This window comes from Salmo salar, chromosome 04 (genome assembly GCF_965601325.2).
Source record: "Salmo salar chromosome 04, fSalSal1, whole genome shotgun sequence".
NCBI lineage: Eukaryota > Metazoa > Chordata > Actinopteri > Salmoniformes > Salmonidae > Salmo > Salmo salar.
Genome location: NC_138294.1, coordinates 92,726,607 through 92,740,645, shown reverse-complemented (window position 1 = coordinate 92,740,645; position 14,039 = coordinate 92,726,607). Strand labels below are relative to the sequence as shown.

Here is a 14,039-nt window from a genome sequence, read left to right as displayed (position 1 = left end):
CTAGTAGTTATATAATGCTGTGTTATACTAGTAGTTATATAATGCTGTGTTATACTAGTAGTTATATAATGCTGTGTTATACTAGTAGTTATATAATGCTGTGTTATACTAGTAGTTATATAATGCTGTGTTATACTAGTAGTTATATAATGCCAGTCTGTGTTATACTAGTAGTTATATAATGCTGTGTTATACTAGTAGCTATATAATGCTGTGTTATACTAGTAGTTATATAATGCTGTGTTATACTAGTAGTTATATAATGCTGTGTTATACTAGTAGTTATATAATGCTGTGTTATACTAGTAGTTATATAATGCTGTGTTATACTAGTAGTTATATAATGCTGTGTTATACTAGTAGTTATATAATGCTGTGTTATACTAGTAGTTATATAATGCTGTGTTATACTAGTAGTTATATAATGCTGTGTTATACTAGTAGTTATATAATGCTGTGTTATACTAGTAGTTATATAATGCTGTGTTATACTAGTAGTTATATAATGCTGTGTTATACTAGTAGTTATATAATGCTGTGTTATACTAGTAGTTATATAATGCTGTGTTATACTAGTAGTTATATAATGCTGTGTTATACTAGTAGTTATATAATGCTGTGTTATACTAGTAGTTATATAATGCTGTGTTATACTAGTAGTTATATAATGCTGTGTTATACTAGTAGTTATATAATGCTGTGTTATACTAGTAGTTATATAATGCTGTGTTATACTAGTAGTTATATAATGCTGTGTTATACTAGTAGTTATATAATGCTGTGTTATACTAGTAGTTATATAATGCTGTGTTATACTAGTAGTTATATAATGCTGTGTTATACTAGTAGTTATATAATGCCGTGTTATACTAGTAGTTATATAATACCAGTCTGTGTTATACTAGTAGCTATATAATGCTGTGTTATACTAGTAGTTATATAATGCTGTGTTATACTAGTAGTTATATAATGCTGTGTTATACTAGTAGTTATATAATGCTGTGTTATACTAGTAGTTATATAATGCTGTGTTATACTAGTAGTTATATAATGCTGTGTTATACTAGTAGTTATATAATGCTGTGTTATACTAGTAGTTATATAATGCTGTGTTATACTAGTAGTTATATAATGCTGTGTTATACTAGTAGTTATATAATGCTGTGTTATACTAGTAGTTATATAATGCTGTGTTATACTAGTAGTTATATAATGCTGTGTTATACTAGTAGTTATATAATGCTGTGTTATACTAGTAGTTATATAATGCTGTGTTATACTAGTAGTTATATAATGCTGTGTTATACTAGTAGCTATATAATGCCAGTCTGTGTTATACTAGTAGTTATATAATGCTGTGTTATACTAGTAGTTATATAATGCTGTGTTATACTAGTAGTTATATAATGCTGTGTTATACTAGTAGTTATATAATGCTGTGTTATACTAGTAGTTATATAATGCTGTGTTATACTAGTAGTTATATAATGCTGTGTTATACTAGTAGTTATATAATGCTGTGTTATACTAGTAGTTATATAATGCTGTGTTATACTAGTAGTTATATAATGCCAGTCTGTGTTATACTAGTAGTTATATAATGCTGTGTTATACTAGTAGTTATATAATGCTGTGTTATACTAGTAGTTATATAATGCTGTGTTATACTAGTAGTTATATAATGCTGTGTTATACTAGTAGTTATATAATGCTGTGTTATACTAGTAGTTATATAATGCTGTGTTATACTAGTAGTTATATAATGCTGTGTTATACTAGTAGTTATATAATGCTGTGTTATACTAGTAGTTATATAATGCTGTGTTATACTAGTAGTTATATAATGCTGTGTTATACTAGTAGTTATATAATGCTGTGTTATACTAGTAGTTATATAATCCGCTGTGTTATACTAGTAGTTATATAATGCTGTGTTATACTAGTAGTTATATAATGCTGTGTTATACTAGTAGTTATATAATGCTGTGTTATACTAGTAGTTATATAATGCTGTGTTATACTAGTAGTTATATAATGCCAGTCTGTGTTATACTAGTAGTTATATAATGCTGTGTTATACTAGTAGTTATATAATGCTGTGTTATACTAGTAGTTATATAATGCTGTGTTATACTAGTAGTTATATAATGCTGTGTTATACTAGTAGTTATATAATGCTGTGTTATACTAGTAGTTATATAATGCTGTGTTATACTAGTAGTTATATAATGCTGTGTTATACTAGTAGTTATATAATGCTGTGTTATACTAGTAGTTATATAATGCTGTGTTATACTAGTAGCTATATAATGCTGTGTTATACTAGTAGTTATATAATGCCAGTCTGTGTTATACTAGTAGCTATATAATGCTGTGTTATACTAGTAGTTATATAATGCCAGTCTGTGTTATACTAGTAGTTATATAATGCTGTGTTATACTAGTAGTTATATAATGCCAGTCTGTGTTATACTAGTAGCTATATAATGCTGTGTTATACTAGTAGTTATATAATGCCAGTCTGTGTTATACTAGTAGCTATATAATGCCAGTCTATGTTATCATTGTTTCTGTAAACTTGGTGTCGGAGAAGAGAAGTGCAACTTGGTAACACTTCCTATGAATATCCTCTTCATAATGCATTATAAGCACACTTTAATGAGTAGATACATAATGCATTATAATTCAGAGAGAGAGAGAGGGAAGGAAAGGAAGAGAGAGAGAGAGAGACACAACTACAACAACAAAAAGGGGTCACAACTCCTGCAGCTCTGTCTCACGCTGGGTATGTACATAGTCAATGGTAGGCTTGGAGGAGACTCCTATGGTAGGTACACCTATAGCTCATCTCTTGGCAGTAGTACTGTAGACTACTTTATCACTGACCTCAACCCAGAGTCTCTCAGAGCGTTCACAGTCAGCCCACTGACAACCCCTATCAGATCACAGCAAAATCACAGTCCACTTGAACAGAGCAATACTCAAATCATGAGGCATCAAAGCCAAAGGAACTGAGAAACATTAACAAATGCTATAGAGGGAAGGAAAGTAGTGTGGAAACCTACCAAACAACAATTAGGCAACAACAAATTCAATCCCTTTTAGACAACTTCCTGGACAAAACGTTCCACTGTAATAGTGAAGGTGTAAACTTGGCAGTAGAAAATCTAAACAGTATATTTGACCTCTCAGCTTCCCTATAAAAACTACACATTTCAAGCAGACAACCTAAGAAAATTAACAACAATGACAAATGGTTTGATGAAGAATGGAAAAACCTAAGAAAGACATTGAGAAACCTGTCCAACTGGGTGATCTGAAAAGTCATATTCAATCGATCAATAATATCATAATACTTTTAGCAAAAAATGTTTATTTTCAATTTATAATCTGTAGAAACTATGAGAATAGAGGGGTTCAGAAATGTTGTGAAAGTTTGAAAGATATGGTAGAGGTTGAGGGTAGAGGAAGGACATCAGTAATAGATGGTTGAGGGTAGAGGAAGGACATCAGTAATAGATGGTTGAGGGTAGAGGAAGGACATCAGTAATAGATGGTTGAGGGTAGAGGAAGGACATCAGTAATAGATGGTTGAGGGTAGAGGAAGGACATCAGTAATAGATGGTTGAGGGTAGAGGAAGGACATCAGTAATAGATGGGAGTAGGTTGAGGGTAGAGGAAGGACATCAGTAATAGATGGGAGAGGTTGAGGGTAGAGGAAGGACATCAGTAATAGATGGGAGAGGTTGAGGGTAGAGGAAGGACATCAGTAATAGATGGTTGAGGGTAGAGGAAGGACATCAGTAATAGATGGGGGGTTGAGGGTAGAGGAAGTACATCAGTAATAGATGGGAGAGGTTGAGGGTAGAGGAAGGACATCAGTAATAGATGGTTGAGGGTAGAGGAAGGACATCAGTAATAGATGGGAGAGGTTGAGGGTAGAGGAAGGACATCAGTAATAGATGGGGGTTGAGGGTAGAGGAAGGACATCAGTAATAGATGGGAGAGGTTGAGGGTAGAGGAAGGACATCAGTAATAGATGGTTGAGGGTAGAGGAAGGACATCAGTAATAGATGGTTGAGGGTAGAGGAAGGACATCAGTAATAGATGGTTGAGGGTAGAGGAAGGACATCAGTAATAGATGGGAGAGGTTGAGGGTAGAGGAATGACAGGAAGTAAAAACGAACAAAATAGAAAAGCGAAGAAAAAAAAAGTAAAAACGAACAAAAACTATTGTAAAATAGACTGTGTCCATGAAATGTATATAGTATGAATAGGCTTTTGCCCATCTTAATCTTTTATTTTTATTGGCCAGTCTAAGATATGGCTTTTTTTTTGCAACTCTGCCGACAAGGCCCGCCTCTTCACTGTTGACATTGAGACTGGTGTTTTGTGGGTACTATTTCATGAAACGGCCAGTTGAGGACTAGTGAGGTGTCTGTTTCTCAAACTAGACACTCTAATGTACTTGTCCTCTTGCTCAGTTGTGCACCGGGGCCTCCCACCCCTCTTTCTATTCTGGTTAGGGCCAGTTTGCGCTGTTCTGTGAAGGGAGTAGTACACAGCATTGTACGAGATCTTCAGTTTCTTGCCAATTTCTCACATGGAATAGCCTTCATTTCTCAGAACAAGAATAGACTGACGAGTTTCAGAAGGAAGGTCTTTGTTTCTGTCCATTTTGAGCCTGTAATCGAACCCACAAATGCTGATTCTCCAGATACTCAACTAGTCTAAAGAAGGCCAGTTTTATTGCTTCTTTAATCAGTTTTCAGCTGTGCTAACATAATTGCAAAAGGTTTTTCTAATGATCAATTAGCCTTTTAAAATGATAAACTTGGATTAGCTAACACAACGTGCCATTGGAACACAGGAGTGATGGTTGTTGATAGTGGGCCTCTGTACGCCTATGTAGATATTCCATAACAAATCTGCCACTTCCAGCTACAATAGTCATTTACAACATTAACAATGTCTACACTGTATTTCTGATCAATTTGATGTTATTTGAATGGACAAAACATTTGCTATTCTTTCAAAAACAAGGACATTTGTTTTTGAAAGTGACCCCAAACCTTTGAACGGTAGTGTATATAAAGAGTGAGAGACAGAGCGACAGAGAGAGACAGAGACAGAGACAGACAGAGAGAGAGAGAGAGAGAGAGAGAGAGAGAGAGAGAGAGAGAGAGAGAGCGACAGAGAGAGACAGAGCGAGACAGAGAGCGAGACAGAGAGCGACAGAGACAGAGAGAGAGAGAGAGACAGAGAGAGAGCGAGAGACAGAGAGAGAGACAGAGAGAGAGCGAGACAGAGAGAGAGAGAGAGCGAGACAGAGAGAGAGAGAGCGAGAGAGAGCGAGACAGAGAGAGAGAGAGAGAGAGAGCGAGACAGAGAGAGAGAGAGCGAGACAGAGAGAGAGAGAGCGAGACAGAGAGAGCGAGACAGAGAGCGAGACAGAGAGCGACAGAGACAGAGAGACAGAGAGAGAGAGAGCGAGACAGAGAGCGAGACAGAGAGAGACAGAGAGACAGAGACAGAGAGCGAGACAGAGAGCGAGACAGAGAGAGAGAGAGCGAGACAGAGCGACAGAGAGAGACAGAGCGAGACAGAGAGCGAGACAGAGAGCGACAGAGACAGAGAGAGAGACAGAGAGAGAGCGAGACAGAGAGAGAGAGAGCGAGACAGAGAGAGAGAGAGAGCGAGACAGAGAGCGAGAGCGAGACAGAGCGAGAGAGAGAGCGAGACAGAGAGCGAGACAGAGAGCGAGACAGAGAGCGAGAGCGAGACAGAGAGCGAGAGCGAGACAGAGAGCGAGACAGAGATCGAGAGCGAGACAGAGAGAGCGAGAGACAGAGAGAGAGAGAGAGCGAGACAGAGAGAGCGAGACAGAGAGAGAGAGAGCGAGACAGAGAGAGCGAGACAGAGAGAGAGAGAGAGCGAGACAGAGAGCGACAGAGACAGAGAGAGAGAGAGACAGAGAGAGAGAGAGCGAGACAGAGAGCGAGACAGAGAGAGACAGAGAGACAGAGAGCGAGACAGAGAGAGGAGTACAGGAGTGCGTACCTGAGAACAGAGCAGCATGACCAGCTCTACTACTGAAGTACTGGACTTCATACACACCAGACCTACAGAGAGAGAGAGACACAGGAAGGTCAGGAGACCTACAGAGAGAGACACACACAGCTCACCAACATCTCTCTTACAGGATTCCCTCCCAGCTAAGATCTAACATCATTACTTTAGATAGTGTCAGATAACAGAAGCATTCCACAGAAAGGACAAGTGTTACAAGGATACGGAGAGAGAGAAAGAGAGAGAGAAGTGAGGGGGGAGAGAGAGAGAGAGAGAGAGTGAGAGAAGTGAGGGGGGGGAGAGAGAGAGAGAGAACGAGGAGAGAGAAAGAGAGAGAAAGAGGGGACAGACAGAGAGGGAGGGGACAGAGAGAGAGGGAGAGAGAAAGAGAGAGAGGTATAGCGAGGCAGAGTCAGAAAAAGAGAGAAAGAGAGAGAGAGATTACAAGAACGCAGAGAAGAGAGGTTTTAAGACAGTGAGACAGAGAGACAGGATTGACAGTGAGACAGAGAGGACAGTGGTTGAGACAGACAGGCAGACAGGACAGACAGACAACAGGAAGCAGGTGAGAAGTGGATATACTCTTTAGTACAATATACTGTACGCTTTTCAATACAACTACACTGCATCCACTGTAATACCAGGCTGTTTTAAATACTACTCCACTGTAATACCAGGGTGTACAGGAGAATGTACTACATCATTAATATAGTAAACTGCAGTAGGACCATGTAGCTTTATACTGATAGTCTTGTTTATTCAGCCTGTAAAGTATTATCATGGCTCATACCATGGATGGGTAAGGTAGCCAGCCGAAAAGAAACAGACACACACACACACACACACACACACACACACACACACACACACACACACACACACACACACACACACACACACACACACACACACACACACACACACACACACACACACACCCAGCCATAGCAGAGCGCAGTGTGAGCGATGACAGTAGCACGGTGAGGACTGGACAGTGAATGGGGGACTCACTCCACACAGAGACGCCGGGTTAGAAGTTAAAGGCGTGTACAGCACCTGTACCTTCAATGAGCAGCTCCTGGCCGTGGCTCCCCAACAGGGTCCTAGAGAGGAACGGAGCAAAGTCCACAAAGATCTCCCTTAGGAGGGGGGCCACCTTCTCCAAGGCACGCTCCAACTTAGTGGTGATACTGTAGAGGGGGAAAGGAGAGGGGAGAGGAGAGAGGAGGGATGGAGAGTAGAGAGGGAGGAGGGAGAGGAGAGAGAGGGGAGGAGCGAGAGGAGGAGAGGGGAGAGGAGAGGGGGAGAGAGGGATGGAGAGTAGAGAGGGAGGTGGGAGAGGAGAGAGAGGGGAGGAGAGAGAGGGGGGAAAGGAGAGGAGAGGGGAGAGAGTGGGAGAGAGATGGAGAGGAGAGAGGGAGGGAGGAGGGAGAAGAGAGGAGAGGAGAGGAGAGGAGAGGGGAGAGGGGAGAGAGGGATGGAGAGTAGAGAGGGAGGAGGGAGAGGAGAGAGAGGGGGGGAAGGGAGGAGAGGAGAGGGGAGGAGAGGAGAGAGAGGAGGAGAAGGGAGAGAGTGGGAGAGGGATGGAGAGGAGAGTGGGAGGTGGGAGAAGAGAGGAGAGAGAGGAGGAGAGGGGAGGGAGAGGGGAGAGAGGGATGGAGAGTAGAGAGGGAGGTGGGAGATGAGAGAGAGGAGGAGAGAGAGAGAAGGAGAAGAGGAGAGAGATGGAGAGGAGAGAGGGAGGGAGGAGGGAGAAGAGAGGAGAGAGAGAGGGGATGAGAGAGAGGAGGAGAGGGGAGGGTGAGGGGAGGAGAGAGAGGGGGGGAATAGAGAGGAGAGGAAGGATATAGGTAGAGGAGACAGACAATCAGTTGACCAGTAGAAGAGACTCAGCCTTATCCACTGACAGCATGGACGTTATGACAGGGTTATGACAGGGCTATGACAGGCCTTATGACATGGTTAGTACAAATTAGGCTGTTTGATGCTCGCTTTGCCCAAAGAAGATGGAATGCAAACCTATAGCTTGTTTTAGTGTACTGGGGGTTGATATGGGATTGAATGACTAGCACTTAGGCAAGCAGACATTTGTGTGTGTGTGTGTGGTGTGTGTGTGTGTGTGTGTGTGTGTGTGTGTGTGTGTGTGTGTTAATGAGTTACTATAGAAAAGACGCTACTATGCAAGAGCAATAAGAAGCAGCAAGTTAGCCTAGCATATAAAAGCCTATATACAGTACCAGTCAAAGGTTTGGACAAACCTACTCATTCAAGGGTTTTTCTATATTTTTACTATTTTCTACATTGTTGAATAATAGTGAAGACATCAAAACTATTAAATAACACATATGGAATCATGTAGTAACCAAAAAAGTGTTAAACAGATCTAAATATATTTTAGATTCTTCAAAGTAGCCACCCTTTGCCTTGATGACAGTTTTGTACAATCTTGGCATTCTCTCAACCAGCTTCATGAGGTAGTCACCAGGAATGCATTTCAAATAACAGGTGTGCCTTGTTAAAAGTAAATTTGTGGAATTTCTTTCCTTCTTAATTTGTTTGAGCCAATCAGTTGTGTTGTGACAAGGTAGGGGTGGTATACAGAAGATATCCTTATTTGGTAAAAGACCAAGTCCATATTATGGCAAGAACACCTCAAATAAGCAAAGAGAAATGACAGTCCATCTTGAAAGTTTCTTCAAGTGCAGCCGCAAAAAAACATAAAGCGCTATGATGAAACTGTCTCTCATGAGGACCGCCACAGGAAAGGAAGACCCAGAGTTACCTCTGCTGCAGAGGATAAGTTCATTAGAGTTACCAGCCTCAGATTGCAGCACAAATAAATGCTTCACAGAGTTCAAGTAACAGACACATCTCAACATCAACTGTTCAGAGGAGACTGTGTGAATCAGGCCTTCGTGGTTGAATTGCTACAAAGAAACCACTACTAAAGGACACCAATAATAAGAAGAGACTTGCTTGGGTCAAGAAACACGAGCAATGGACATTAGCCCGGTGGAAACCTGTCCTTTGGTCTGATGAGTCAAAATGTGAGATTTTTGTTTACAACCGCCGTATCTTTGTGAGATGGAGAGTAGGTGAACGGATGATCTCTGCATGTGTGGTTCCCACTGTGAAGCATGGAGGAGGAGGTGTGGGGGTGCTTTGCTAGTGACACTGTCTGTGATTTATTTAGAACTCAAGGCACACTTAACCAGCTTTTCTACCACAGCATTCTGCAGCGATACGCCATCCCATTTGGTTTGCACTTAGTGGGACAATCATTTGTTTTTCAACAGGACGATGACCCAACACACCTCCAGGCTGTGTAAGGGCTATTTTACCAAGGAGAGTGATGGAGTGCTGCATCAGATGACCAGGCCTCCACAATCACCCAACCTCAACCCAATTGAGATGGTTTGGGATGATTTGGACCGCAGAGTGAAGGAAAAGCAGCCAACAGGTGCTCAGCATATGTGGGAACTCCTTCAAGACTGTTGGAAAAGCATTCCTCATGAAGCTGGTTGAGAGAATGCCAAGAGTGTGCAAAGCTGTCACCAAGGCAAAAGGTGGCTTGTTTGAAGCATCTAAAATCTAAAACATATTTTCATTTGTTTAACAGTTTTTTGGTTACTACATGATTCCATATGTGTTATTTCATAGTTTTGATGTCTTCACTATTATTCAAAAATATAGAAAATAGTAAAACAAATAAAGAAAAACCCTTGAATGAGAAGATGTGTCCAAACTTTGACCGGTAGTGTAGACAGATAGAGATAGACTGGTACTGTAGACAGATAGAGATAGAGAGATAGAGACATAGAGAGATAGAGACAGATAGACTGGTACTGTAGACAGATAGAGATAGAAAGATAGAGACAGATAGAGATAGACTGGTACTGTAGACAGATAGAGATAGACTGGTACTGTAGACAGATAGAGATAGAGAGATAGAGACAGATAGAGATAGATAGAGAGATAGAGACAGATAGAGATAGACTGGTACTGTAGACAGATAGACTGGTACTGTAGACAGATAGAGATATAGAGATAGAGACAGATAGAGATAGATAGAGAGAGAGAGACAGATAGAGATAGACTGGTACTGTAGACCGATAGAGATAGAGAGATAGAGAGATAGAGATAGAGAGATAGAGAGATAGACAGATAGAGATAGACTAGGTACTGTAGACAGATAGAGAGATAGAGACAGATAGAGATAGAGAGATAGAGATAGAGAGAGACATAGAGAGATAGAGAGATAGAGATAGAGAGATAGCGAGATAGAGACAGATAGAGATAGACTGGTACTGTAGACAGATAGAGATAGACTGGTACTGTAGACAGATAGAGATAGACTGGTACTGTAGACAGATAGAGATAGAGAGATATAGAGATATAGAGATAGAGAGATAGACAGATAGAGATAGAGAGAGACATAGAGAGATAGAGATAGACTGGTACTGTAGACAGATAGAGATAGACTGGTACTGTAGACAGATAGAGATAGAGAGATATAGAGATAGAGAGATAGACAGATAGAGATAGAGAGAGACATAGAGAGATAGAGATAGACTGGTACTGTAGACAGATAGAGATAGACTGGTACTGTAGACAGATAGAGATAGAGAGATATAGAGATAGAGACAGGGAGACAGAGATAGAGAGATAGAGATATAGAGAGATAGAGAGATAGAAATATAGCGAGATAGAGATATAGGGAGACAGGGAGGTGAAGTTTAAGCATAGTACTTCAGGCTTCATTTTTACGGTTTAAGGATCAGCGTTAGTGTTCAGGGTTAGTGTTCAGGGTTAGTGTTCAGGGTTAGTGTACAGGGTTAGTGTTCAGGGTTAGTGTACAGGGTTAGTGTTCAGGGATCAGGGTTAGTGTTCAGGGTTAGCGTTCAGGGTTAGTGTTCAGGGTTAGTGTTCAGGGTTAGTGTACAGGGTTAGTGTTCAGGGATCAGGGTTAGTGTACAGGGTTAGTGTTCAGGGTTAGCGTTCAGAGTTCAGGTTAGTATTCAGGGTTCAGGGTTAGTGTACAGAGTTCAGGGTTAGTGTACAGGGTTCAGGGTTAGTGTACAGGGATCAGGGTTAGTGTTCAGGGTTAGTGTACAGGGTTAGTGTACAGGGTTAGTGTACAGGGTTAGTGTAGAGGGTTAGTGTAGAGGGTTAGTGTTCAGGGTTAGTGTTCAGGGTTTACGGTTCAGGGTTAGTGTACAGGGATCAGGGATAGTGTTTAGGGTTAGTGTTCAGGGTTAGTGTACAGGGATCAGGGTTAGTGTTCAGGGTTCAGGGTTAGTGTTCAGGGTTCAGGTTAGTATTCAGGGTTCAGGGTTAGTGTACAGGGATCAGGGTTAGTGTTCAGGGTTAGTGTTCAGGGTTAGTGTTCAGGGTTCAGGGTTAGTGTTCAGGGTTCAGGATTAGTGTTCAGGGTTAGTGTACATGGTTAGGGTTCAGGGTTAGTGTTCAGGGTTAGTGTTCAGCGTTCAGGGTTAGTGTTCAGGGTTAGTGTTCAGGGTTCAGGGTTAGTGTTCAGGGTTAGTGTTCAGGGTTCAGGGTTATTGTTCAGGGTTAGTGTTCAGGGTTAGTGTACATGGTTAGTGTTCAGGGTTAGTGTTCAGGGTTAGTGTTCAGGGTTAGTGTACAGGGTTCAGGGTTAGTGTTCAGCGTTCACGGTTAGTGTTCAGGGTTCAGGGTTATTGTTCAGGGTTCAGGGTTAGTGTTCAGGGTTAGTGTTCAGCATTCAGGGTTAGTGTTCAGGGTTAGTGTTCAGCGTTCAGGGTTAGTGTACAGGGTTAGTGTACATGGTTAGGGTTCAGGGTTAGTGTTCAGGGTTCAGGGTTAGTGTTCAGGGTTAGTGTTCAGGGTTAGTTTTCAGGGTTCAGTGTTAGTGTTCAGGGTTAGTGTTCAGGGTTAGTGTTCAGGGTTAGTGTTCAGGGTTTGTGTACAGTCGGCAGTCACTAAATGAGTATTATGGGTTAGGGTTAGTAAGGGTTAGAGGTTAGTAAGGGTCAGAGTTTAGTAAGGGTTAGAGGTTAGTAAGGGTTAGAGGTTAGTAAAGGTTAGAGATTAGTAAGGGTTAGAGTTTAGAGGTTAGTAAGGGTTAGGGTTAGAGTTTAGTAAGGGTTAGGGTTAGAGTTTAGTAAGGGTTAGAGGTTAGTAAGAGTTAGAGGTTAGTAAGGGTTAGAGGTTAGTAAGGGTTAGAGGTTAGTAGGGGTTAGAGGTTAGAGATTATTTAGGGTTACGGTTTGTAAGGGTTAGAGTTTAGTAATGGTTAGAGGTTAGTAAGGGTTAGAGGTTAGTAATGGTTAGAGATTAGTAAGGGTTGGGATTAGAGGTTAGTAAGGGTTAGAGGTTAGTAAGGATTAGAGGTTAGTAAGGGTTAGAGGTTAGTAAGGGTTAGAGGTTAGTAAGGGTTAGGGGTTAGTAAGGGTTAGGGGTTAGTAAGGGTTGGGATTAGAGTTTAGTTAGGATTAGAGGTTAGTAAGGTTTAGGATTAGAGGTTAGTAAGGGTTAGAGATTAGTAAGGGTTAGAGGTTAGTAAGGGTTAGAGGTTAGTAAGGGTTAGAGGTTAGTAAGGGTTAGAGGTTAGTAAAGATTAGAGGTTAGTAAGGGTTAGGGGTTAGTAAGGGTTGGGATTAGAGTTTAGTTAGGGTTAGAGGTTAGTCAGGGTTAGAGGTTAGTAAGGGTTAGAGGTTAGAGGTTAGTAAGGGTTAGAGGTTAGTAAGGGTTAGAGGTTAGTAAGGGTTAGGGGTTAGTAAGGGTTAGAGGTTAGTAAGGGTTAGAGGTTAGTAAGGGTTAGAGATTAGTAAGGGTTAGAGGTTAGTAAGAGTTAGAGGTTAGTAAGGGTTAGAGGTTAGTAAGGGTTAGAGGTTAGTAGGGGTTAGAGGTTAGAGATTATTTAGGGTTACGGTTTGTAAGGGTTAGAGTTTAGTAATGGTTAGAGGTTAGTAAGGGTTAGAGGTTAGTAATGGTTAGAGATTAGTAAGGGTTGGGATTAGAGGTTAGTAAGGGTTAGAGGTTAGTAAGGATTAGAGGTTAGTAAGGGTTAGAGGTTAGTAAGGGTTAGAGGTTAGTAAGGGTTAGGGGTTAGTAAGGGTTAGGGGTTAGTAAGGGTTGGGATTAGAGTTTAGTTAGGGTTAGAGGTTAGTAAGGTTTAGGATTAGAGGTTAGTAAGGGTTAGAGATTAGTAAGGGTTAGAGGTTAGTAAGGGTTAGAGGTTAGTAAGGGTTAGAGGTTAGTAAGGGTTAGAGGTTAGTAAAGATTAGAGGTTAGTAAGGGTTAGGGGTTAGTAAGGGTTGGGATTAGAGTTTAGTTAGGGTTAGAGGTTAGTCAGGGTTAGAGGTTAGTAAGGGTTAGAGGTTAGAGGTTAGTAAGGGTTAGAGGTTAGTAAGGGTTAGAGGTTAGTAAGGGTTAGGGGTTAGTAAGGGTTAGGGGTTAGTAAGGGTTAGAGGTTAGTAAGGGTTAGAGGTTAGTAAGGGTTAGAGATTAGTAAGGGTTAGAGGTTAGTAAGGGTTAGAGGTTAGTAAGGGTTAGGGGTTAGTAAGGGTTAGGGGTTAGTAAGGGTTAGAGGTTAGTAAGGGTTAGAGGTTAGTAAGGGTTAGAGGTTAGTAAGGGTTAGGGGTTAGTTAGGGTTAGAGGTTAGTAAGGGTTAGGGGTTAGTTAGGGTTAGGGGTTAGTAAGGGTTAGAGGTTAGTTAGGGTTAGAGGTAAGTAAGGGTTAGAGGTTAGTAAGGGTTAGAGGTTAGTAGGGGTTAGAGGTTACTAAGGGTTAGAGGTTAGTTAGGGTTAGCGGTTAGTAAGGGTTAGAGGTTAGTAAGGGTTCGAGGTTAGTTAGAGTTAGGGTTAGAGGTTAGTAAGGGTTAGAGGTTAGTAAGGGTTAGAGGTTAGTAAGGGTTAGAGTTTAGTTAGGGTTAGAGGTTAGTAAGGGTTAGAGGTTAGTAAGGGTTAGAGGTTAGTTAGGGTTAGAGG

At 41.1% G+C, this 14,039-nt stretch overlaps 1 protein-coding gene across 1 annotated transcript in view; it reads right to left on the bottom strand.

Moving 5' to 3' along the window:
- The window catches only part of LOC106574788 (neurobeachin), a 293,517-nt gene that overhangs the window by 59,833 nt on the left and 219,645 nt on the right, over nucleotides 1–14,039 (bottom strand). The window contains 2 exon segments of the mRNA XM_082974820.1: nucleotides 6,061–6,122; nucleotides 7,126–7,259. Coding sequence (XP_082830946.1) covers nucleotides 6,061–6,122; nucleotides 7,126–7,259 — 196 coding nt within the window.